The 27,380-nt window shown below is 41.3% G+C and overlaps 1 protein-coding gene across 1 annotated transcript; it reads left to right on the top strand.

The window, feature by feature from the left end:
- Positions 1-133: 133 nt before the first annotated feature.
- On the top strand, positions 134-26,886 carry LOC128738190 (protein anachronism). Its single transcript, XM_053833126.1, has 6 exons — positions 134-447; positions 23,917-24,144; positions 24,224-24,351; positions 24,431-24,655; positions 26,367-26,445; positions 26,511-26,886. Exons 1-6 carry the CDS (start codon positions 134-136, stop codon positions 26,884-26,886), a joined length of 1,350 nt encoding a protein of 449 aa, XP_053689101.1.
- Positions 26,887-27,380: the final 494 nt, after the last annotated feature.

The following is a 27,380-nucleotide window of genomic DNA, read 5'->3' as shown; positions in this document are numbered from 1 at the left end:
TAATAAATGTAATTTGTGTTAAATAACGTGTTTTTTGAGATAAAGTGAAAAAAAATTCTGAAAATTTGTAGAACAATTTACTTCCTGTTTTGGAAGATCTGTGAAAACGATTGAACCTAAGTGGAGTGTCAAAATGAAGATATTACTTCTATTTGTGGTGACCAGCTCGTGGCAGATATTTGCGGCCACCGGTGCCCCGTTCAATTCGTACGACACCATGGACGATATGGTGGTCCCCGAATCGAAGGTGCTCGATTTCGATAATCTGACCGAAAGTGAGCGAAATGATTTGCTTCGAAATCAAATTAACATAACGGCGGTCAGGCTGCAACAGCAGCGTCTACGCGAGGCCGCTCAAAAGAACAGGCAAAACACCGGGGCATCGATGGATATCAGGCATAGTACCGCCGAATCCAACACGTCGAGCCACGTGCAGAATCGAAAAGTGTAAGTACGCTATCAGTTTTTAATATTCAAACCCCTCTCGATCGGTATTATCACCGTTGGATGCCCAAATAAACGCATGCAGCAAGAAGTTGTTCGCATTTTCCGGTATTTTTAGAACCGTTGCGCTCGCTTGATATTAAAAATGCACGCCAAAGTGAATACACTCATGCTGTGCAGTGTGATAAATTGGAGGACATTATTTCTATCCGGCGACACCACCGTTGTATTTTGTGGTGCCGCAGCATTTTCGAACCGCCGTTGCTGTTGCGTTGACTGCAGCTCGCCCGCCGCCGGCCGGAACATTTTAATAGCATGCAAAAAGTGCAAAAAATAAAAACATGGAAAATTTGTCGAAGTGAAAAAAAAAGATCCCAAAGCGGCGGCGGGGTCAAGCCGATCAAGTCAACGGCATCGGATGGAAAATGCGGTTTTTCCTTCGCACATTTGAAAACGTCTCTAAACTAAGGTTCAAATAACTTAAGTGAAATCTAGGTAACTCTATTGATTTCAAATTAGTGATTAATTACTGAATTTTTTAGTAGCATCAGATGATTGGTTTTTATCTTACAAAATTTGCAAAACAAATCGCCAAAAATCCTTGTTTTTAGGAAGTCTTCCATCGTTAATAGCGTTATTTGCTGTCCTTTGCTATTCAGCGATTCAATAATCGAAAACTTTTTCCGTTGTTTATTCTTTTAGAACAAGTCAATCAAATATTTTAAAAATTAAGTTTTTCTACTTTCCCAAACCTGCTTATTCTTTTCGTAATCTAATTTGCTCAAATGAATGAATGATTTACTACAGATCGATTCAAAGATTTGAGAAATGATGAGATTTAGTGGATGGAGGTTTGAAGAAAAAGTTATTTTATTTGCATTTGTAAGTGGTTCTTGAACATTTAATAATGTGTCAAAACAATTATTGTAGATCTGCACTTTTTTTTCATCTAATTGGTAATTAAGTTTTTGTATCAATTCTTACTGATGTAATCATTTTAAACATATTTTTTCTTTCAAACCTTTAAATCGCTGAGATTTTTTAGATTTTTTGAAAATACTGCGTAGCTTTTGGTATGTCTTGTGTATTTTAACTAATTCGTGTCTTTGAATTTCAAATTCACCTCTACAATTTTATGAATCTTCAAAGCGTTTTTATCGATTTCAAATTTAGATAGAACAAAAAATGAACTCTACACATTTTTATTTATGTAAAAGCATCTACCGTATAAATGTCACTACCGTATGGCCAACTGTTCTTGAGAGATAGCGTGTTTTTTATAGTCAGAACTTGTGACCCGCCGGTATTGGTCGAAATTAATTTTGAGCATGTTTGCAAAATACTTCGTGTAGTTATATTAAACCGAAAGTTGCTTGTGACATTACATAAAAAACTATAATGATCTTCGCGAAAAGTCTCCGACAGATATTGTGCTGCTAGATATGATGATAAATTACAGAGATCCGAAAACGTAAACACAAGCCGAACTGACTTATGTATTAGTTTTAATGTGCCTACTTCGTACTTCAACTTCAAGAAATCCTGAACTTCAACTTCCTGCTTCAGGAACTCTTTTCCTCTGTACTCGGTTCTGGGCTACTCGTCGCCAATTCGTTGAGTGTTTCGACTTACGCAAGACGGATTAAACCTGGGTGAGCTATCAGGCACGTTGGGCCTATCCAATCGTGTTGCCGGTCAGATTCTAGAAAAAAAATAAAAACAGATTTCCCTGCACAGTCACCCGACATCCTTCTGACGTGGCCGGCCTACCGTAATCTTCCAACTTTTGCCATATGTACGATGGGAATCTTTACAAAGAGTGCCTGCTACTCATGGTTCATATGCTTACCGCACTCTCCACTTTCCGCTTATACTCCACTAAAAATAGTCAGTAACGCCTTTCGTTCAAATACGGCAAGTGCACAATTTGAGTACAGTCTCAAGTCCTTAGACGACTATCGGTCTGATTAGCCATAGCTTTAAGCTTTAGCATAAGTCCTTTGATCGTAGTATTTTGCGGAGGGTGAGGCAGGCACGACTTTCAGCTTAAATACGTCGTTGAATCTCCTTACTTCGTTTTTAGTCTCACATAGATTGCCTCTGTCACCCCAAAGTTTCTAATAATGATGTCGAGGTAGTCTGTGAAGCCTAGGAGTAGGTTACTTTCGCCGAAGATTGTTCCGCTCGATTAGATGCCCGCTCACTGGATCACACCATCAATAGCGATGTTGATTAACATACAGTAGAATCCATCCGCTTGCTACGATCCTCTACTTGAGAGTGCCCCTGAAACACAAACGTAGCAAATCACTTGTTCCAGAGTAGCTCTGTTCAGCCCCGTCAGTCTGTCCGGAAAACCGTTCTCGTGCATTATCTGGAATAGCTGTTTGCGATCTACTGTATCATATGCTGCCTCGAAGTTCACGAAAATATGATGCGTGAGCACGTTATATTCCCGACATTTCTGGTTGATTTGTCGGAGAGCCAAAGTTCGATCTGTAGTAATACGAGCTCCTCCTTCGATGTAACAAAATGTAGGACAACACCTCGTAGCCGGTGTGGAACAGCATAATGCCGCGGTAATTATAGCAATCCAGCCGCCCGCTCGTTTTATAGATGGAATAAACCACACCTTCCATTCTCCAAGCAGTGCACTTTGGGCACTTCTTGTTACAACAACTTATTTATGACTGAAATTAGTCATATACCGGTTGTCACAACTGGCTTATAACAACTATGCTAGAGGGCAACTCCTTCGGTAGTTTCGTCTGCTCCCAAATCATTGAAATTATCCAGCGACGTGCCGTTGCTACACGGAAAGAAATTTGAGAATGAATGAATGAGATCATGAAATCATGAAATGTGAATTCCTGTCCAATCATGACTGAACTGTCATATCAGACAGCACAAAATCATGAATAATGATGATTTTGCGTTGTGTTGTACTGCAAGAAGCTCATGATATCATGTTTATTATTCATGGTGTATTTTCATAAATCATAAGCTAGAAACCTGGAATCATGAGTCATTTTGCTCGTTTTGGAGAACAAATTTCTATCCGTGTAGTAGTTCTTTACCATTTTTGTAAAGTTTTGCCTGGAGTCAGTGCCTCTCGCTCGTTTGAAACCAGGTATCTCCTAGTATCGCATGCTTCGATGTGACATTTATGCGATTGGTTCCCTATCTCATGCAACTTCTCGTCTCATTAGCCCGGAATATTTGTTCTAGCTCCTTACGATTTCTGCCTTCCTTCTGTCGCTATTTCTTCCTCAAGATCAAGATCAACTCATTCCACGCTCGATGATATTTGACCAAACTCTTCCTCGGGGTAATGCTTAGATAGTTTTTCCAAGCTCTTATTTCCTGTCATCGCTTGTTGGCATTCGTCGTCGAACTACTTTCGTGCAATCAAGGTTTCATCACCTCGTACTGCGATTGCGGTCTCATTGACAGCCGAGCGTATACTGCTTCAATCGTCTTCGAGGGACGAATACCATCGATAGCTTTGTGCGCACATGTACCACTACTAGATAATGATTCAAGTCGTTATCTGCACCCCGTAGGAAGCGTGTGTGGGTAACATTAAGCAAGCATTGGATAGCGTATGTTGGTAACATTCAAGAAAAACGGGCCATCGCTTAGTTCAATGCTCATTGGTCAAGTGATATCCAGGTGGCTTTCTGGATATCTTTGAGGAGAAAGAAAGTACTTCTGATCGCTAGATCTCGGAAAGATGTAAACGATGTTGCAAATCGAGTGAGCAGCAAACTCTCACGCGAGCGAGTACAAGAAACATACCATCCAACGCTTTCGCCACTGACGCAAGCGAACGACAAACAGCCGCTGTTGTTGGGTGCAGACATTGTGCTCCGTACATACTCGCGGACGCACAGCCTCGGAGCGTCTTTCTACAGATATCTACAGCATACCAGCTGCGCGTGAGAGTTTGCGGCACTCTAGGGTACAGACTTTGCTTTACTTTTTCTTTTCTTCCTCATCCTACGCCCTCGGTTCTGCATACGTGCGGAAGTGCGAGTGGTCGGATAGCGGCTCGAGCTGCACTGACAAGTAGGTACGACGACTGTGGATGTTATCTCACAAAAACTTGTTGCAGTGCATGAAAAAATTAGAACGAGAGTCCGAAGTGGATGCTTATGCTAGCGTATACGTTAGATGGAGTACGCGTGTGTTAGGAAATTAGACCATACGGGTGTGGGCTTCGCTACACTGATTGTAAAGTTGATGCATCGTTGGTCGTTATTGTTCGTGTCGTTGTGCAGGTAATAGGGCCCGATCATCGGTCTATATATCTATAGTTTCTCTACCGATCTGAGCGTTTATATCCCCGGAGACGACATTGATGTCCCGTGGCGAACAGCTTTCATACGTTACCTTCATTTGCGCATAGAATGCTTCCTCCTCGTCATCAGGTCTACATATGCATCCTCGCGCCGATCGCCTTCCAGGCCATCACACCATTCTGCATTCTGGCCATCACAATAAAGTCCGTTCCCAGCTCGTAGGTCGCTTCCAATTTGGGCCTCAATTTTGCGACAGATCTCATGCAGTGCCACTCATATTCCTTGATATTAGGGAATCAGCACTGGGGAGTTGATAAGAGGGAGGGGGAGTCAATAACTCCAAATTCCTGGACGGTTTTTCACCAAACTGGGCATACATGTTCCTTGGCATAAGGGAATCAGCACTGATGGAATGCCAAGAAGAGGGGGGGCAATTCATAAAAGGGAAGAGGCCATAACTCCGAAATGCCTGGACAGTTGGTTACTTACTTATTCAGCCGAGAGCCGGGGTGGCTCTTGCCGTATCAAGAATTCCTCTCCATTGTACTCGGTGCTGGGCTACTCGTCGCCAATTCGTTGTGCGTCTCGACACGCGCAAGTCGGCTTCAACCTGGTCGAGCCATCGTGCACGTTGAGCCCCTCTATTGCTGGTGCCGGTGGGGTTCTTGAAGAGAACGGATTTCACTACACAGTCGTCCGGAATCCTTGCGACGTGGCCGGCCCACCGTAGTCTCCCAACTTTCGCCAGGTGTACGATGGGAATCTCTCCAAGCAGTGCCTGTAGCTCGTGATTCATACGTCTCCGCTACTCTCCTGGCTGTACGGCTCTTCATAGTAAATAAAACATAATTGCGATATTTTGTAAAATAAAATACCAAAGCCACAAACATTCTACCGCATTGCACTAGCGGGCATGTTAATTTAAGAGATTTCTAAACGAGGCAAAGATTTTTTGTTTGCGGCAGAGGGGATAGATTTGCAGCTCTAAAATCTCAGCAACTGTTCCTTTTACAAACAGTTAGATTCGACGTATTCAATGATCTTCGATATTTGAAGTAAATTTCACAATGAGTGGTTTAACCCTCAATAGTAAACTAAGTGTTGCAATTAGTGTAACTTCCGTGGACATTTAGTAACATAACACCTGATTTAGCAACGAGGACTTAAAGATCCATAAAATCCAAAAAAGTTGACCTAAAATCCGGTCCGATAATTTCAACAATGTCACATTCTACTCAACTTAATTAACAAACCTAATTTCTGGTATGCCAAACATCTGCCAAATCAGAATGAATTCTATACCGATTAAGTCACTCTAATGGTCATCGACCACATTGAGATTCAAAGTTGCGGTGCATTCCTTTCACCGCCGGTGAAAAGTCCAAATCCGGAATCGACAACTTCATTCGTCGTCAACACGTGCTCACATTCGCGTCCGGAGAACCGCACCGAAACCCACTGAATTAGCTTTTTAATGGCGGTCCTAGACAATTTGACGCGCCTGCACCGCACGCTCGTGTGGTGAGGATTAGTTTATAGCCACTAGATCGCCACTGGATGCACTTCCTATTGGTGGTGGTGAATCTGAATCACACACCCACCTTCTAAGGGGGGAGGAAATACAGCGGTGAGCAAAATGAAACGAATCCTCCATGTGCGGCTTGGACTATGAACGGAAGAGGTTACACGAAGGGCATACACACGACCATTCCATTTCATCAGCTGTGATCGTGCGAATCAGCGACGGTAAAAGATGCGAAAAGCCGGTCATATGTAAGATCAGCGGCCGGCCGGTCGGTCGACAGGCCGGCTAACAGAAGCCATTATTAATGAGCTGTGAAGCTATGCTGTGTCAACGGGTTAGCATCGTACGTTACCCAGCATGATTTTTCTGTTCGGCGGCTCGACGATCGTTGAGTTGAATCGGGGACTAATCAGCTTGGTGCCAGCCAAGATGAATATAACTGTCCCGTTCGACAACGAAGGAAAGGCGTGTGTAGCTGGCTAGTTTAGTCAACTCGTTCGTTACCAGGAGATAGTCAAGTCAGCTGTATTTTTTATGACCCATCGTTGATGCGGTCGGTTCGCTACTTAGTGGATTCATCTTTCATCAATGAATATTTGCGAACAAGTGTATTTACATACCGAAAGTAAAGTGAAATGATGCTAAAAATATTACAGGTGGGTGTGTTGTGCTAACAGCTGCGTGTTTTTTTATTCTCAGAATAGAAGTGATTGTGTAAATTTGTCTTGCACTACAGCGGTACAAGTCTAAATTAGTTGAACTGTAAACATTAGTACCTACCGGAGAAACAGGGTAAATGTATTACGACTTAAGTACCGTACAGTAGGGGCTTATTGTGAATTATGTTTTGAGTGTCCTAGTACAATTCCTCACTTCGTTGATGAGAGGGTTATTGATTGTATACCATTGTATACTACTTTATATTATTTCAATTTTTATACTTTAAAAAAGTACACTAAAGTTTTAAAAGTTCTAAACAAAACGATACCGAAACATTGTATCCTATTTCTATATCCACATACCAGCTCAGCTTTTATAGGGGAAAGGTTTCAAAGTGCTCCAATTTTACGGTGTACTCGTATGACTAAAGGTGTATTTTGGGAAATTAAAATAAATCAGTGATGTCAAACGTAACTTGCTTCAACACTGAGTGTGTAACATAGGGTAATTATTCATATCAAATTTAGAACTATGAACAAAAAAAACTCGTCGACAGCTCATCTCGTCATTTAACTTAGCCTAGTGTCATTAAACTTTTATGCTGTGTTTGCTCCTAGCTTAGTGATGTGAGCTAGACGGAATGTTAAAGTTGTGAATGAAATCTATTTATTTTACTTCATTAAGTTTTATTTGACGTTGTCATGATGAGCTCGTAAAAATAGAATTGAGAAAAAAATGTTTCGGGTGTTGCGTCTCTGGTTATCCAGGACTGTTACGCTCTTTGTGCATCGTCAGTTTGAAAATGTTGCATACATAACATTTGTAAAACTAATCATTATCTACAATACTGCTGAATTAGGATCTTTTGTATTTATGATGCACTCCCGATAATGCTCTCGAGGTCAACTTTATAAAATAATACTAAATACCTACTGACAAAATTTGAAATAGAACTGGTATGATCTCGGGGGCTAGTATTCAGCCATTTACTACTGGCTCACTTAGGTCAGTTTCATACTCGTTACTGATTGCTGCATTGCTATTGCCTCGTGCTCATCGGAGTACTGTTACTAGCTCGTTTCCGTTCGTATTAGAGTTACGCTCCCTTCTCTGCACAATTACACCTTGTGGCAAATGCGGGATTAGTTAACCATCTTGTAGAACTTTTGTATATCTTTGGCACGAGGCAACTCTTCCAGTTCCTCAGACGATTCTGCTGCAGGTAGTTTTTTCGTTTTGGAATCAAGATCACGTCGTCTTATGTTTGAATAATTTTTATATTACTTATCGTGAACAACAATTAATGAGTATAACCGATAGTTACGCAGGCGTAAATTAGTCAATAGAAAAGGTTCAACTCATTAATGCGAATGAGTTTATAAGAAGCAGAAGGTGCACAAACTCAGGTTATATCTTCAGTTACATTTATCTAAAAGTTTGTTTACATGTATGTAGGGTTTGAACTCTACCTTTAAAACCGTTGCTATCTATTCAGACCTAAAAGAGGTCTACCCCATTCGACATAAGGACATAAGGCATAAAGACATTAGCATAATGGATGACATACATAATTTGCCGAAGGCATAATGTATGGTAGATATAATGGGCGTAGGACAATCTGACGTTAGCTTGCAAGTGGTTCAATCGACTCAGTTTTAATAAGTATTCCGTATTACAAGGTGAGTCCGATTACGAAACACCGGCCGAAACACAAATGGCCGGAGCTCGAATGGCTGAAACTTAACTGGTCGAAATAACAAATGGCAAGCAGCTCTTTTGGCCGAATCATGAATGGCCGAATGCCATAGGAAATATTTGCGGCCTTCGACCTCAGACGGGCTCAGATGTTGGGAATATATCGTCTTTTCTCGCTGCCGCTCATTCGGACTCATCTAAGGGTTAACCTCTACTATTTACTGAAGTTTTTGGAGCGTCTTAGTAGAATACGAAACCTAACCTTGCAGTGCGGATCATACATACGCGGTTTTCGGTAGTCTCGTCCCAAATCATTTATAAAAAGTCTATAATATGTTTTATGGAATTATGCCAAACCTTCCCTTATGTTTATGCCTTTGTCCGCCTTTAATTCGATCTTGCAGCAATATTTGAATACCTTCGTGGACTGCTGTGCAACAAACTACTTTACGTTAAGTATGAATATAATTTCGTAATTTCATTCGTGACATAATTTCGTTTTTACCGGACGCATTTAACCAATCGCACATAACTATTTCGGGTCACTGTCTTCTCTGTGTGAAACGTGTCAAAGATCTGGGTTTGCCGTTAGATAACGAAATAACAAATTCATGAACCATGGTTACAGTATTATAGCCAAACCGGAAACCGACAATGCGGTAGAAACATTAATTTTACAGCTATCACACTTTTTTCGCCGCTTTGTTCTCTGTACCCTCGGATAGAACTACCTTGGTCGAATCACCATCTTCAGGAAATGATACGGATACTTGATGCAGCTGCGTTAAGAAGATACATTAATGATCGCAACCCATTTACAGAGAGTAATTTCACCATCTCCAGCAGTAGTTACCGTACATTCGCTATATTTATTAAAAATACACCCAACGAAAGGAAGTTGATCTATCGCTGAACTCGAAGAACTTTTATTGTTTTATAAACAAAAAATATTGAAAAAATGGACCCTAGACAACCATCCTTTTTAATGCTAAAGAAACGCGAGGAGAACTGCTATCTGTGCCCAGCTGATGTAGCTTTTACTATTATCGCATTAAACAAACCAACGCTTTCAAAACATTATTTAAATAACAATGGAATACGACGGTTTACTTTACAAGCAAATTCATCTATCACTTTCTTATAAAATGAGAGCCTTTGCATTAGCTCTTCCTTAAGTACAAGACAGAAAAGGGACGCTCCACCGTAGCTGTGGTATTTAGCGAGATTAACATCAGTTTGACATGCATATTTAAAACCTCTGATAGATCTTCTGCAGTTGCGGAACACCACAAGCAATATATGTCAGTAATTTGTTCAATGGTATCGCTGAACCAGTAAATGAGACAATTTTGCGAGTAATGCATGTAACCGCGCTCTAGTTTCGTATCGAGTAGAACTTGTTTCATATTATCTTTTTACCTCCTTCATTGATACTAAATTAGCACCAGGAACAATGTGTTGGTTCGCTTGTTCAACGAGATCGCTGAACCAACGTTCTCATAATATTGATCGTCTTAAGGTTCAGCTTCATCTAAACCTTAAAAATGGATTTCTGTCTGTCTGTGTGTCTGTCGCTATGTTACTTATAGAATCGAAGACTACTGAACCGATCCGCGTGAAAATTTTCAAATAGGGGTTTTTGAGGCCGAGGAAAATTCTTATGATGGTTAGATACCCCTCCCCCCACTAAGAGAGGGATGCTCCCATACAAATGAAACACAAATTTCTGCATAACTCGAGAAATAATCAACCAAATGGAACCAAATTCGGCATGTGAAGGTTTTGGAGGCAAGAATTTTTTCTGTGATGAATTAGGACCCCTTCCCACTTTAGGAGGGGGGGCTCCTATACAAATGAAATACAAATTTCCTTCTACCTCGAACACTAATCAATCAAATGGAACCAAATTTGGCATGTGAAGATTTTTGGAGGCAAGAATTTTTATAACGCGAATTTTTATATGTTGAATTAGGACCCCTTCTCTTTTTAGGAGGGAGGCTCCCATACAAATGAAATACAAACTTCCTCATAACTAGAGAACTAATCAAGCAAATGGAACCAAATTTGGCACGTGGAGGATTTTGAATGCAGGATTTTTTATGATGGTTTGAGACCTGTGGTAGGGGAATAAGGACTCTCATACAAACAAAACAGAAATTTTTGCGTAACTCAAAAACTAATCGAACTCGAGAAATTTAGACTCTTCCATAAAACATTACAGACAATCCAAAAACTCCATCCAATATCCAATCCAATACAAGAAACCAAAAACTATCTGCAGCACCCCGCAGAAATCATCTCTATCTAGGTTTATTTGTTTTCCTAGGTCTACTGACCTCTATTACTTTCCTTCAGCTCAGGATCCGAACAAGCGACAACGAGTAAGGAGAGGATCGCTCCGAGAATCGAAATGGTACTTTCCACGAAAAGGTTTTCCGTGAAATGGTACACTCCGCGTAAGGTTTTTCGCGTAATGGTATTCAGCGAAATGTTATACAATCACGGCGAATATTTAAGAGGCATTCGCTTTATTTTTTCTGGCTTAGTACCGGGGAGATTGTTTTCTACTTTACTGTGAGGAAAAATTGAAAATTGGTAAATTAAACTACCGGTGCTTTTATAGTGACGCAACTGCCAAAACGAGTTATCTAAAGTTTAGTTTAGTTTAGTTTAGTTTATTGAACATATATGACGTAAGACAAGTCTTTTTCGTGTCATTAACGGATAAATAAAGAAAATCAAATCTAACATTACTTTGTTCTAGCAACACATCACTAACTCATCTAACTACAACATATCATAATAAAGCAAAATAATTTTTGGCAGCTATTTTATACATTGCTTCTGAAGTCAGCTGTTTTAAAGCAGTAGGTTGCGCGTTCCAATCTACCACACCTCTCACAAAAAAGGTGTTTCCATACAATGAAGTCCGGTGAGTGGGAACTATAAAGCCACGCGTTCGAAGTCCTTGGAGAGCTGTCAGTTTGTCGTAGAGGTACGATGGACCCTGGCGCTGAATTAATCTATGAAGATAAATGCACGTTCTCAATGCATAAAAACTTCGAAAGGGGCATCCAAGAAGGTTTTTCTGCAGATGGCGAACGGAAGTGTAACGGTTTACGTTATAGATATAACGAGCACAATCGTTTAGAGCTACCTCCAGTTTGGACATCATAGCAGAGCGCATGCTAAGATGTATAACATCTCCAAAGATGAAGTGCGGTAATACCAGCGTCTTAAAAAGTTTGAGCTTTATGCATTGCGAAAGATCGGACGTGGTAGCCCTTAGAGTGCGAAGTGCAGCATAAATTTTACCACACTGGCGCGATACTGTTTTATCCCAGCGTAGGTTGCTTTGGAATATGATCCCCAAACTGTTTGCATCATCAGTAAACTGGATATGATTCCCATCAAGCATTATTCGTAATTCCGATGAATCTTCACGTTGAGATGTCCCAAATTGAATGGCTTTTGTTTTCATATGATTGATACTAAGCGAGTTTTTGGAAGCCCACCGAGTAACACGTTGAAGATCATCGTTTAGTTGGGCCACAGCTGTGGAGGTGTCATGATGAATACAGTACAGTTGGACATCGTCAGCAAACATCTGAATACGGCAATGTCTTATCACTCCTGGAAGATCGTCAATATATAGCGAGAAAAGCAAGGGGCCAAGTACAGATCCTTGCGGAACGCCGGAAATGACCGCCAAAGATTCAGATATAGCTCCATTACAGTGCACAGCTTGCTTCCTGTCGGTTATATACGATTGAACAAGTCGAACAGCTGACGGTTCGAAGAAGAAACATGCTCGAAGTTTATCACATAAACGGTGATGAGAGATCGTGTCGAAAGCCTTGCTAAAATCTATGAGCAGAAGAACAGCCTTGTCGTTTCTATCCACTGCAACCGCAATATCGTCGTGAACCCTTAATAGTGCAGATTTAACTCCTTGTCCCTGACGGAAACCTGCTTGATGATCGGAGATGAGTTGAGCAGAAGATAGAAAAGAGCTAATTTGTATTTTTAGCAGCTTTTCAAAAGCTTTCGATAGTACACATAGCAAACTAATCGGGCGGAGATTGTCAATGGAGTTAAGATGTTTCTTCTTACGTAATGGTATAATTATTGCACGTTTCCAGGCATCGGGAAAAACAGACGTCTCGATTATTTTGTTGTACAAATGCACGATTTGGTTGACCACTAATGGAAAAACGAGTTTCAAGAACTTTTTTGGGAAATTATCCGATCCAGCTGCATTTGACTTGATATCGTGAAAAGCGTTTATCACTTCATGTTCACTTACGGGTTGGAACCGAAATCCTTCTTCAAGCCTTATATTTGGATGTACGTAATGGTTGCTATCGTTGGTAAAATGGCTTGCGAATTTAGCATTTACCACATTGGGATCAAAGGAACACTCTTCACCACCCACTGATTTACCAACTCCAAGCTGCTTTAACTTTTTCCAAAGGCTGGTTGAAGACTCGTCAGAAGCAAGATTAGCACTAAGGTGTTCGATTTTAGCTCTTCGTATAAGTGTGTTAGCTCTATTCCGTAATTGCTTATAAACCATTTTTTTCCGGTCCTTGCTAACTATGGGTGCAATTTTCCAGTCCTTGTATGCCATGTCCCTCTCCACTATAGCTTTCCGGATATCCTCGTTAAACCAAGTATTATAGACCTGGCGGCGACGAACTGTCCGCAATGGAATACAAGTATCGTGGATGGATGATAAACTTCTATTAAAGAAATCTACAGTTTGGTTGGCGTCAGTTAACGAGTAGAAGATATTCCAAGGAATGTCATTTACTCTCCGGGACACTTCATTTGCATTGAAATTCGTATAATCACGGTAAGTAATCCCATTAAGCCGACTGTTTGCAAAGACATCAATATCAAAGGAGCAAAATATCAAGTCATGTTATCTAAAGTAGGGCTCCTCAGAAACTTGCTAAACTCGAGATTGTGACAGATTCACGATTTATGTACAACACATTTTAATTTGTGGCAATACGAAGTTTGTCGGGTCAGCTAGTAGCTAAATAAAATAGAATCGAAGCGCAGACTATAGAACAATGTAGTAATAAGTTGTTCAGTGAAATCCCTGAGCCATCTAATGAGAAATTCCATAACATTGAAATACCGAGCATTCTAATAGGACAGTTACTTACTTCAGTTTTGCTTTATTGGCGACGGTCAGTTATCGATCCTGCACCGAACGAATTATGATACTCCAGTACTGTCGGTCCTGAGCTGCCGTTCTCCAATCCTCCCGAACACACGCTGACCGTGCATCGTCCTCGACAGCACACATCCATCTGGTGCCGGGTCTGACCCGAAGTCTAAGATCTCTCCTGGTTCTCTGCTGAAAATAGTTTTGGCTACTGTTTCGTCGGGCATTCTGGCATCGCGGTTTACATCGCACGTCATCAACGTACCAAGGTATATGAAATCCTTCACTACTTCATATCGTTCCCCGTCCAGTTTCATCTCGGCACCAACACCATTTGGATTTGCACGTTCCCTGTCAGCAACCATGTATTGCGTTTTGGCGGTGTAAATAGTAAGTCCCAGGCTCGCTGCTTCCCATTTGAATGTTCTAGCCTTATCCACCATAGCACATTTCTTTTGACTAAATCGTACGCCGCGTTCGCCGCCCAAAAATCTATGATGAGCCTATAAGCTGTACTCCGGGAACTCTGTCTAGTAATTGACCCAAGGTAAACTCTCACGAAAACCAGCTTGGTACTCGCCGGCGAAGGACTCCGCTAAAGGTCTCAGTCTACAGAACAGGATACGGGAAAGCACCTTATAGGCAGCATTGAGCAATGTTATGTAATCCTTGTTGCACTTTAAGCGGAGAAGGTGGTGGCCGGAAACAGTATAGTCATATTCAATAAACGTTTCTCACGTTTTCTCTGCAACAAAATCACGTTACATTTCTCTATACTTAGCGTTAAGCAGCGCGCTCTGCACCAACAAACAAAGACGTTCAAGTACTCTTACAGTCCCACACAGTCACTCAGGCACGCAGTAGTTTAAAAATTTTTAGTATCGTCAGTATAAAATAGTTGAAAACCATGTGGAAGCAGAAAACTAATATCATTTATGAAAATTGAAAAAAGCAGCGGGCCTAGGTTACTGCCTTGCGGGACTTCAGATTGATTGGAAATGCAGCTGGCGATAGCAGATCCTATTTTACCATATAAGCTTTTTCTCAGGTAAGATCTGAATCAACCTGCGGCATCCGTAGTATACACACAGTCGATCCATTTTGCTAAGGAGTATTTCGTGATTTACTCGATTATAAACGGTAACTGCGAATAGTTGGTTCTGAATGGTTTAAATGATACATTTGGTTTTAATTTCCACCACCACCAGTTATTTGATCTCCTGTGGTGTGGCATAGCATTGCATTATGATACTCCAAGCAACAATTTAAGCTTTATTGCATCTTCATTACAGTTTTGCTAACCAGCTTCGATCCTCAAAACCATCATAATCCTGTAATAAAATCTTATTCGTTCTCGAGTCATAGTTATTTATTAGTCATGAACTTTGACAATTTAAATCTGTGTCTGTGTCTTTCTTAAAAACAGTGCGAAGTTTTCAATCATTCAATCAATTATATCCAGCAACAGTTTGATGCCAAACAACGCACATCCGATCAAAATATCACACTGTGGATCGCCGAAAATATCACACTGACCTTGACAACAAACGGCATTTGAATTGCGTTAGCCGCAAACCGTCCAAATAAAGCATCCACACGCTTATGCATAACAATAAAGAGCAACATCATCAGCAATATCAGCCACCGTTTCCCGTTTGCTCTAATTTCTGAACGGCAGCAAAACATCCTGTCTGCCAGTTGTGGCTGGTCTGCGTAGCAGCCCCGCGACCCGGGGCATACTATCAAGTCTGCGAATTTCATTGTCAATCTGTGTTCGCATTCCGGTAAATGTGGTTGCGTCAAAGAATCCGGCCGCAAGTGTGCGATACCGGTCGTTCTCTTGCATAACAAATTTCCTGGTTCCGTGGGTACAACAAGACAAGCCCCATGCTGAGAGTTAAATCGAACCTGGGTACAGTCTTCCATCATACTATACCATCAGCGACGATACCAACGTCGAGATACCATTTATCTCACTTCGATCTTCCTTGCTGCGCTGCAGCAGGTGCGAACCCTTATAAAACGACAGAAGACTGTACAGTTATCACTCCAACCAGAACTAACGAGAGTGTGATTTATTTTCAATTTAGTGCTCTCCAAGTTCTGGACTCACTCTGCATATAATCCGCCACTTGATCCGCGCGCCTTCCGACAGCATCGCCGCCGAGCCGCCTTGCTGACTGAAACACAAGCCTATAAAGCTAGCGGAGGAACGGAAGGCATATGAAAACCCCCCTAAGCCAGACGGCGGCTAGACAGCGTGATTTTTATTAACATACTTAGCGGTCTTCTGCCTGTCTCTCCGGCTTCCTTTGCCTTCCGCCGCCGTGCCGACCTCGGATGGGGTCTGGGCGCATACGGGCTGTTATGTGCACTGCACATGGCTGCTGTGCAAGCTCGAGAACACAGTGCGGCTGTGTTTTGCGTTTACCGGTCCCGGCTGGCCACTCCACACCGACTGCCCCTGCCGCGGTGCCGTTGCGTTGCGTCTGACGGGAATGAACATCAACTGCATATCGTCGTCGTAGCCGTTGTCGTCGTTCTCGTCGTCGTCGTCGTCGTCATCAGCATCGTAACATGCATTAAATGGATTTGGTAGTGCCGACAGGCTGGGTTGCAGTTTCAATGTCAAGGTCGCTGAAGTGTTTAGGAATGGATGGGTAAAGTGTTTCGTAATACGAGGATGTGGGAATCTTTCCTCTGCTCCGGGGTTGTAGTCTACGTTGAGAAGAAACACGAGAAATTATTATTCTTGTTGGAGATGATTAATTTTTCTTGAATCTATAAAAACTTGGTTGTTGGATTTTCATCGCAAGTTAACCTCAAAATAAAATGTTTTGATGCACAAAACAATTGTAACGTAGATTTGAACAATCCTTACTGTCATGCATCAGACCTCAAATGCAGTCTGTACAACACAAAAAGTAACAAAGTATAAAACGATCAAAGTAATAAGTTAAAAGCGAATGTTTCGACGGTTCTCATCATCAAAGTTACTGCACGAAGTCAAGAAACTGTGAAGGGCCCGGCAAAATCTTTTATTACCGCCAAACCGATATCTTTCGAGCGAGAGCTGTTCGGAAGCATCACACCATCCCATACTTGGCCGTGGCCACCTCTAATGAATGAATGCAACTAACCAGACCGGCTTTCTTTACCGAAGTCTAATGAATCGCTTGTTGGATATTTGCTACATCGCTATCGTAAACTTGTTCACTTTAAGTTTTTTTTTCTCGCCTTCCGACGTTCGCGTTCAAGCCTAACGTGTAGTACAAAATGGAACGTGTCTCGCGATCCTCGTTTAGTTTTACCGGTTCTCGGCGGCGGCGGAAGGCTGCATCCAAGTACCATCTCCGTTCAGTGCATCTAGTTGATTGCAGCAACCTTCTATCCCTCGGAGGCGGTATCCCTGGTGCCTAAGAAAACTACAATTTGAGAACGACGCAAGACCGAATGGTCAGAACGAGGCGGTTCTGAGTTCTGTCTGCACTAGAAGCTCCACTCCCGTCGTCAACCATCCCATCCCAAACATAACTAGCAGCGCAGTAGAGGTGGATTAGCACTCAGACGATAGTTCGCAGCTGAAAGTGTGCAGAACTAGATAGCTAAACTGCAACTCGGAGCACGTTGGCGATGCTCTGGGGGCAGCGGCAGCAGTAGAAGGTTGCTCATAGGCCGCGCAGAATAAACAATTATTTATAGCTGACTACCGTCGCGATGGACGGCGTCTGCGAATGCTTGGTATGGAACGGTTCTACCGAGGCAGGGAGCAGAGGATGCAAAACGAGGGATGGCCAGACCGTGGAGGTTTGCCGCGCGGTCGTCTAGCCACTGTCTGGGAGTGCAGCATGAATGAGATTGATGTGACGAATTTGAACCGGTTAAGGACGCTCCGCCAGCCGGAGTCTACCGAATGGCGATGGGAGGCGATGGCTGGCAGGTGTCTCCGTCGGCGGGGAAAAAACTCGGTCGGAAGGAATGTAACTATGTGAGAAAAACGGTTTGTAATCGGAGCACACGAGCGAGCGATCTGGCTGGCTGGTGGGTAGAGAGGAGGCTGTTCGTATGAGAATTAAGCCGCTGTGTGAAACAAATAGCGGCGATTGGCATTGGATAGTATGAATCGATAGATTGCCGATCGATTGCATAATACCAACAAATTTTCATTGTATCCGGAAATACGGAGACTGCAGAGGTGTTGAATTGAAATTGTAATAAGATTTGTTGTTTGCTTGCTTTAGCCAGTTATATTATTTAATAAAAAGTCCATAATATTGATTATAAAGGTCATGATTGCGTCCAACGAGCTGGGAACGCCCTTTGAAATGATGGGTAGAATTTCAGAGCGCGTGATGGATTGGAAGGTGATCAGTGAGAGGATGTGTATGCTGAAGATAAAAGGCCGTTTCCGTACGAGTACACCGTACACCATCATAAAGGTGCAATGTCCACAGGAAGTTAGACCCTACGACGAGAAGCTAATGTTATACGTGCAGCTGGATGCGACGTACGATGGCTGCTGACTACGTGCAATCAAATTCGTCATCGGGGATTTGAACTCCTATGTCGGTAGGGAAGCGTAAAGAGTGGCGATCGGGCCCATAACCTGCGAACTAGACACGAACTTCCCGAGGCCTGGTGATCAGAAGCACTTTCTTTCTCTGCCACCTGGAGATCATCCGACCAACGAACAATAAACCAAGTCGTCCAAATTCTTGTCGAATCGACCGATTTTTCTCGTATATTGCCAGTATACGCTCCCTACGGGGGGCCACGAGGCGTCAGAAGTCTGGCACACACAGAAGAACTATTACAGGCTGATGACAAGCGCAATTTCTATGAGAAGGTTAACCAATCTCATAAACGATATACACTGAAGCCCGATATGTATATGGACGAGAAGAAAAAGGCGATTACAGAAAAAGTCTTGGGTATAAACGTCTTTAAGATTTGACCCTTCTTTATTGATAGTCTTCGTAACTTGTTAGAGTACACGGCAATTACGAAGCAAATTCAACGATCCTACTGACTTTAGCAGCATCGCCTAGCCTAGATTCGAACATACGACGACTGGCTTGTTAGACCAGCATCGTACCTCGAAGCTATCAGGGCAGACAGTGATTATAAACGAGCGCTTAATTTCCTCTTCTTTTTCTTCCTTTGTGAAGTATGTTTATCTTGATACAATGATTTCATATTTTACACCATTTTCTGTTTCCAATAATTGGCCTTTTTGGTTCGTATTTTGATTTTCCAGCTACTCTTCTTTATGATGTTGTCTTTTCTCTGACCCCTTTTTTTCAACTCGTTTTTTAAACTCATCCTTTATATGTTGTATTCCTATTTGCTGCTCATTTCGATTTATCGGCTTTATTCTAATCACCTTTATTCTTGTTTACGGCCGTATCCTGCATTCGTACGAATAGTTTGTTTCGAACGAATCGGGAAGCACTATTCTCATATTGGAATGAACAAAAGGAAGGGACCATCGAAAGTTCGAATTGATTCGAACGAAAACAAGAATACGAATCGACTTAACCATCGAACGAATATCATTCGAACGAAAACAAGAATAAGGATGAATATATATGACCGATTTTGTTATTGAGAGATTTATTTGAAAGATTTTATATTTTTCTTTTTTACTAGTTTTTGCTGATCTTCTTTTTGCTGATTTATCTTCTTTCCAAAGTTTATTTTTTCAAACTCATCATGCTTTCCTAATCTTCTAATTTACCCTATCCATTTTTATTCCCTTTCTGCCTTTTCCTTCTTCATTTCCGTTTCTCATTTTACTTTACATTATACATTTATTATTTTCTTATTGGTTTTCAATTTTCCCCTTTCATTTCCAAATTTCTATTCCTATATATTTCTCTTTTTCATTTACATTTCTTCTTTTCTACATTCCTTCTGCAGATTTGATCCTCTTTTCTATTTCAGATTTCTTTTTCGCAGTTTCCTATACCTGCGATCCATTCCTTTTTCCAAATAATCTTTTTCACTTTGCTCATTTTATTACACCTTGCATTTTCATATCTTATGGATCCTCTTACAACAATTTTTGCCTTCAGCAATTTCCCTTTTCATTTTAATTTTGAAGTCAGATTTTCCATATCCACTTAAGATTTTTAGCTCAATTCTTTTCATCTTCGTTATCCTTCTGTTTGTATTTCTTTTTTCTTTTTATTACGCACTGTTAACTCGTCTCCATGTAAAAAGATTTGTCTTTCTTATTCTGTTTACCTCCGTACATAACTCCTTTTCCATTATATATTTCTATTTAGGTCGATTCCACTCCACTTCTATTTGCCATTCCAATGTCTCGTTCCCATTTCTTTTTCTTTTTTTCTTCAATTTTTTATTTCCAAGTTCTCTTTCGTAATTTTGTCTTATTTTGATTTCCATATGGCTGTCTTATTACCACAGCAATCCCCATGACAGGGAGGTGGCTGATGCACACCACTCATTTTTTTCCATCTTTTCTCCTCATTATATAATTCTAATCACCTTGTCATTGCAGCTTCTCGTCCCTCGCTTATTTACCGTTGCTATTTACTTTTTATTTCTAGCTGTCCCTTTTTACTTTTCATATTTCCCTCTCCTATTTCCTTTTTTCATTTAAGTTTCTCATGTTACTTTCCCATATTACTTTCCAAAATTCATTTTTTTCAGTTTCCTTTTTTATTTCTATTTCCAGTTTTCATTTTTCAATTCGCTTTCCTATTTCATATTTTCTTTTTCATTTTCATTTCCCAATTCTCTTTTTCTTTTTAATTTCTCTGTTTAGTGGCATTATTTCTTTCTCTTATATATTATCCTTTCTTATTTCCATTTCCCATTCACTTTAGCACCCATTCTATTCCTTTTCCATTTTCTTCTTTTAGTTTCTATTTCTAATTTCCCTCCCTTCCAACATAACAACCCTCAAGCAGCTTGATTTATTAGAATTTTATAAAGGTTTTATTGTGGTATGAATACCTCTAAAAACCATAGTAAATCTATTAATAAAGCAAATTTATTGTGTTTGCTATTACCACGATCCCGATGTTCAAAATACCGTTATTACAAAATAGAATAGGCCATTTAAACGGCAAATGCCAATTGGTTTGTACCGTGTACCCCCGTTGGTATGTCCTTCTTTAATCTGAACATTTTTAATCTGTACCCCGGAGGTATGAATGCGTTCACATTAAAAACCGATCAAGCGTCATACATAATTGACGTTAAAGTTTTCCGGGAGCTTTGACAATATTGCTCATGTGGAACTTACCTTTCTCCAGCACTCAAAATAGATCATTTTAGTCGAAACTGCCGAGCCAATTATCTCTTCTACAAACCGGACGGTTAGAACTCACGCATGTTTTAAATGTTTTTAAAACGTTTGTTTTTGTCAAATCAAAACAACAAGTTCATAGGATGCGCGTCTTGCGCGTATGTGAAAATGAATAGAGTTACCAAATATTCAGATTCAAAATGAACTCGTCCAATCTGAACGAGTTGTTTTTCATATTAGCGGGGGTTGAGTGTATTGCTATGTTACACCTGAGAGCAAATTTTTAAAAGAATCGATTGACGAATTTTTGAGTTGCGCCCTTTTAAAATTTTAAAGGGCATATTGGTCAAATAAAGTAAATAATAATCTTCAATGACACTTCCAAAATGAACGTAAATCACAGCCGGTATTGATTTTTTATTCAGCATATGCCCGTTGGCGACTATTTTATGAGTTTTACGCTGTATTGAGACTAACCGGAAATATTCCGGATGTTATCGCTGTGGGAAATGGCCAGATTCTAACATGAACAAAAACTTTTCATTTGACATCTCAAATTACGCCAGAATTTTAAAACTAGAGCAATCGAATTCAGATCGACTACCTGGTACCATTTTGGTTATATCTGGACATGTTCCGGGTACTTCCGGGAACATCCAGACAAGTTTCGTCCATGTGCAAAAACTTATCGTGCGACACCTTAAATCACACTAGAATTCAATAACTACATCAATGGAAGGCAAATCTGCTATCTATGGTAAGATTTGGTCATATCTGGACATATTTGGGGAACTCCGGGAAATCCTAGGGAAGTCAATAACACTATATGGTATATGTTTGATAATAAAACCATCCGGAACTGCCCATTGTGATTCTAGGTACTCAATTTAGCTTACATGGATCTATTTTAAAAGTTTTAGTGCAATTTAAGATGTCGTATGATGAGTTTTCGTTCATCTTCGAAGCTGGTCATTTCCTAGGGGTTCCCAGGGTTCCCGAAATATGTCCAGATATGACCAAATCTGACCCTAGATAGCCGGGCTGGCTTCCATTGATCTAGTTATTGAATTCTAGTGTGATTTAAGGTGTCGCACGATAAGTTTTTGCTCATGGACGAAACTGGCCAGTTGCCTGGATGTTCCCGGAAGTATCCGGAACTAGTCCAGATATAACCAACATGGTACTAGATAGTTGATCTAACTTTGATTGGTCTTGTTTTTAAATTCTGGCGTAATTGGAGGTAAGTTTTTGTTCATGTTCGATACTGGCCATTTCCCACAGCGATAACTTAATCCGGAACATTTCCGGTTAGTCCCAATACAGCGCAAAACTCATAAAATGGTCGCCAATGGGCATATGTTTCATAAAAAATTATTACCAGCTGTGATTTACGTTCATTTTGAAAGTGTCATTGAAGATTTTTATTTACTTTATATGAGCAATCTGCCCTTTAAAACTTCGAAAAGGCGTAACTCAAAAATTCGTCGATCATTTTTTTTAAAAATTTGCTGTGAGGTTAAAGATAGCAATACAAATCAACTGGCATTTGCCTTTTAGATGGCCTTTTTTAATAACGGTATTTTGAACACCGTGCGATAAAACTGGTTGGCTGCGACACATCTCTTATAAACTTTCTATAAGTTGGGCGCAGCAATACAGTATGGCGCACCAAACAAAGTCAATTTACTTGCGATTCGTTATCAAACCGCAAGAAAACTAGTAAATTTATGGTGTTATTAATATGGCTACAGCCTGACCAAACAAATTTATTGCTGCTATTTGGAAGAATATTGGAGTTCAAAACCAAAAACATTTTTTTATGCGTGGCCATATTGCCATATTCTAGTATTTTTTAGTCCATAGAGGAATAGTCATCAAAACAAAGTGTGAATTGTAAAAATAAATTTATTGACAATCGGTTTTCATGTCACTGGAAGCACCTAGAATCATTTTACTAGTAATTGAGATTGACTAATTGAGCATAGTTATTTTGTTAAACTAGTTTTTTAAAAATTGCAAAATTTGGATGACGCGTTGAATCTACCCACCTATCATACCAATATACACGACAAAATTTAATACGCATATGCTGCACAACTACGGAAACTGCAGAAAATTCGCTATAAAACCAAATCGATCAGGATGATCTGACAGTAAAATTTTAATTTGTCTATGCATGGCAATATATTTTCAAGTTAACGAAGCTGGCTGACTGATATAGGTTCATTTCCACGCAAGCTTCATTTTCGGTTTTTTGCTCAGTAGATGTTTATTTGACTACAGCGAAACAGAGTTCGGAAAAATAGCCTAAAGAGCAAATTCAGAGTTAATTATTATCTACCTACAATATTGTCGAAGAAAGTGTAATTTTATCTTTCAACAGGGCTGCTACCCTGTTGGTAGCCAAATGAGCGCTCTTTCTGCTACCAACGGGGTAGCAGCCGCATAGCGCCGTAAATGCAACAGATAAAACTGTAATTTCTTCAACAATATTGTACATGATAATCAACTCTACAACTGTTCTTTACACTATTTCTTTGAATTCTGTTTCGTTGAGGCACTTTAGTCAAATTAGCATGTACTGAGCCAAAAACCGACTATAAAGCTTGATAGACAACAAACTAAAATATTAGGGAATAACTAGTTTTGCATTGTGTGTCATAAAAATGCTGATATTTTTAATAATGTGTGTTGGATAGGATGGGAATAGGCAAATACGACGAAGCAGCAACATACCCTATCATAAGGAATTTTATGCATTGAGTTTATCATAGAGTTCTAATGAATTTATTTTCTTCCTGATAGTTAATATGTCGTATCATTTTCCTTTCACCTGCAGCATTGAAAAGCACATAATCGGCAACATCAAGCACAGCATCGAGTCCAGCTTGATGCGCAACGACAGCTTCGGTCCCGTGGGCGCCACTCACGAGATGGCATTTTCCGCCGTATGCGACCTGCCGAAGCACACCAACCAGAGCTTCTGGGATGACGACTATACCTGGAATCTGTTCTTTCGTCTTACCCATAGTAAGCCTTACACTTCGGTCAGCTCGGCGATTTTGAGGTAGGTTCTAGCACCTAAGCGGACTAAGTGTGATTTTGGAAGAAAATTGTGCTTTATTCGATTGAATTCCTATCAACAGATTGTACATGAACGGTGCCGGTAATTCGACTGAAGGCTGGAATCGTCGTGACTCCGACAACTGCAAGGACCCAGCCGAGCAGATGATTCGAGTAACCGCTTCCGTGTACTGGCGCAAGAAGAGCAAAGGTTAGTGTCGTGTCGCACGTCTCTCACCCCGCTGGTTCCGGTGTTGAGCTCGCTCTTTATGACCTTTGTTCCACTCTAGATAATTTATCCTCAGAGCGCAAGAAGCGGATCTGCAGCAGCATCACCATCACTCGCAACTTCCGTGGCTGGATCACACTGGATACGCTGCTGGCGGTTAAATTGTGGGACAAACCGAACCGTAATTTTGGCATCGCGATCGACGTTCAAGATCAGGACGACAACACCCTGCCGGCCGCGCGGTTTTTCTCACCAACCGATTGCTCCGAGGCAAGTAAATCAAACGGTAAGTGTGTGCTTTTTGGCTTTTTATTTAATCTAACTAAAAGTAAAACAGTTTTAAGTTCCAACTCTCGAATTCCGACCTTCCAACATTCCGACGTAATAGCGATTCTAGGAAAGTACTATCAAGATTGTGGTGTCGCGCCGACGGTATTCATATATCGCGGAACTCGTGGCTCCCGGAAATTAGGCTCAGGAAACGCAATACGGTGGTTGTTTCAAATAGCCAAACGCCACTCGAACGCGAGCCGGCTCGGTAGCGCTACCTGGTTAGAGGACGACACCGGACACGAACATACGCATTCCTGAGGCACGTTGTTCCCACGTTTGTTTACCGCACCGAGGTTCTATCCGTTCTGTTGGTAGCTTAACGGTGTCGTATTACCCTTGCGACAGCCGATACGAAATTTTTTTGAACGTTTCGGTGAAAAAAAATTAGAATCAAGCCGTAGTGCTAGACAGCTTATGAACTGTTTCCACGCGGTATTGCCGCGGTCGACAACAGCGAAGATCGCTGATCGCGGCACATTTTTTTTCGTTCATCTTGATTTGAGAGCTGCCATCTTATGGTGGCTTTTTCTTTTCAATTGATTTCTCAAATCCTGCTCCATCCAGTTAATTGTGGATGAAGTAATACGACAAAAGGTAACTAATTCAATAACTATGTAGTACCTGGCAAATTGCCGGAGATCAACAAACAAACTTCGAAAAAACAATTGATGATTGTACGTTCGTAACGTAACCTCAAATAGTTGCTACGTTTTTCGTTCAATCAAAGTCACAACAAAGCGGGCGGCGTTTTTTTTCTGTAGAGTAGACCAAACGTCTCGCGCTCGGGGAAGTGCCGCCGCGAGTCAGTGCAAACGGGCGCGAATTCGCTAGCTGGGGCTAGGTAGGTACATAGCAAAAACATCCGACGTTTCAGTTTTTTTTCGCACTTCATTTCCGAAGCCAGTGCACTGCAACGATTGCAATTAATTGCGGGCGAATTTTATTTTTTTTTTTACCCGACGGTTACTGTGTGCATTCAGGCCCTTTTGAGCACAGTCGGCGGGAAATGGATATTTTCGACTTTGTTTACGCTATCGGTGTGGAATTTTCATTCACTTTTCCTCCATCGGAGTGGGCAAAAAATGCTGACCGCAACCAAGCTCAACCGACCCACCGGACCGGAGGTGGATATGTAGTTTTGGCTAGACTTCGGAGCGGTTTCGTAAGAATCGCGCTGGATAGGAGATTTTGTTGGGATGGGTCATAGCGAGGTGGAGCATAAGAAGCGAAGCTTGGCACAGAATGTATATTTCATGTTACGATTGCATTCCAGCGGATTGAAGAGGTAATGAAGACACAAACAGAATTTTCCTTTTAAGTTGCGTTTTAGGTGTATTTATTGATTTTATCTACTTACTGTAGTGATGTATGATTGTTTATGTTTGATTTTGCGCTAATATTCGAACTAACTGACGAAAAGCCGCTGCACGAAGTGAAGTTATTTTCGCTTTCGGGAATTTTTCCCTTAACAAATTGGCCAAATATTTGCTAACTGGTTGCCTTCCGGCAACCGCAAGATCATCGACTGAAAATACATTCTAAAAATTCCAGTCGATGATGATTTACTTTTGCGATTGTTTGCTTGTGTTTCTAAATGTACTTTAAGTTAATTTCGATCGTCAGAAATCATCTCGCTAATGTCGTTTGCCCTTTCTCTCTTCCAGCAACAGCAACCGTACTTCCATGGAACTTTTTCCGAAGCTCACTCTCATGGACCTCTCATGAAATGGACGATGTGCCACAGTAAGTAACCGATCGACTCCTGTTTCACTGAACCGATTTTCATCTGTCACCCCTTCCCGTCACAGCGTCCCACGCATAGATGTCGTAATGCACAAGACATACCCGCAGCGTCCCTACAGCCCCAGACACAATCCGCACCATCATCATCGTTTGTTCCGCTCTAAGCACCCGTACGGAGGTAACTACAACGTCCGCTACCGGCTGGATGGTTTACACTCGGCGCCATCATCCCTGTCGGCGGCATCCACCGGAAACTCGTACGAAACGGAAGAGGTCGAAATCAAGCAGCACCACCCGTCGGTTCACGCGCACCACTCGCTGACCAAGCCGCACAAGAAACGTCACCTGACCCACCATCGCCACGTCATGGCCGCGCTCAATTCGGCGGAAAGCGAAGAAGATTACTCGGCGTCCGCTTCGCTCGAGGAGCGGAAACTCTGATTCGGGACGCTGCCCGGTCGTTGAAAGCCGAATGCTGAACACGTGAGTGATTGCACTCAGTCCTCTCCCATCACCCCACCACCACCGACGAGGTGTGCCGGTTAGTAGTAGGAAACAGTAGCTGCAGTAGTAGTGTAGCCGTAATGGTAGTATTAGCAAGGTTGGTATTAACTTTTAGTTCGATTTATATTGTTTCACTCTTGCACCCGTCGGATCGTGGATGTGGCGTGTGTAAAACGGTTAGATGGATCCGCCTAGATGGGCTGTTGCTAGGGATGACTAATGATGGTGGCGAAACAGCGCTAATGATTCACAGTGCACTTACCGAAAATGCGAACTGTTGAACTGTCGATGTTGCACTTCAAGGGAAAGTTTACGATATTTGCTGTATGCTGACAGCTTTGAATTAATTAAAGGTGGAAGTTGAAAATTAATTTCTTAAACATTGTCTTTCAGAGTAATGTGAAAGGTTAGGGATGGAGACATTGTGACAT

This window comes from Sabethes cyaneus, chromosome 2 (assembly GCF_943734655.1).
Source record: "Sabethes cyaneus chromosome 2, idSabCyanKW18_F2, whole genome shotgun sequence".
Classification (NCBI taxonomy): domain Eukaryota; kingdom Metazoa; phylum Arthropoda; class Insecta; order Diptera; family Culicidae; genus Sabethes; species Sabethes cyaneus.
The sequence above is the reverse complement of the archived record's forward strand: the minus strand, read 5'-3'. Positions and strand labels throughout refer to the sequence as shown.

Excerpts from the sequence above, each read along its gene's own strand:
- LOC128738190 (XM_053833126.1), top strand. The coding sequence starts at position 134 with ATGAAGATATTACTTCTATTTGTGGTGACCAGCTCGTGGCAGATATTT. Across the intron at positions 448-23,916 it reads CACGTGCAGAATCGAAAAGT|CATTGAAAAGCACATAATCG; the intron begins GTAAGTACGCTA and ends TTTCACCTGCAG. Across the intron at positions 24,656-26,366 it reads CGAGGCAAGTAAATCAAACG|CAACAGCAACCGTACTTCCA; the intron begins GTAAGTGTGTGC and ends TCTCTCTTCCAG.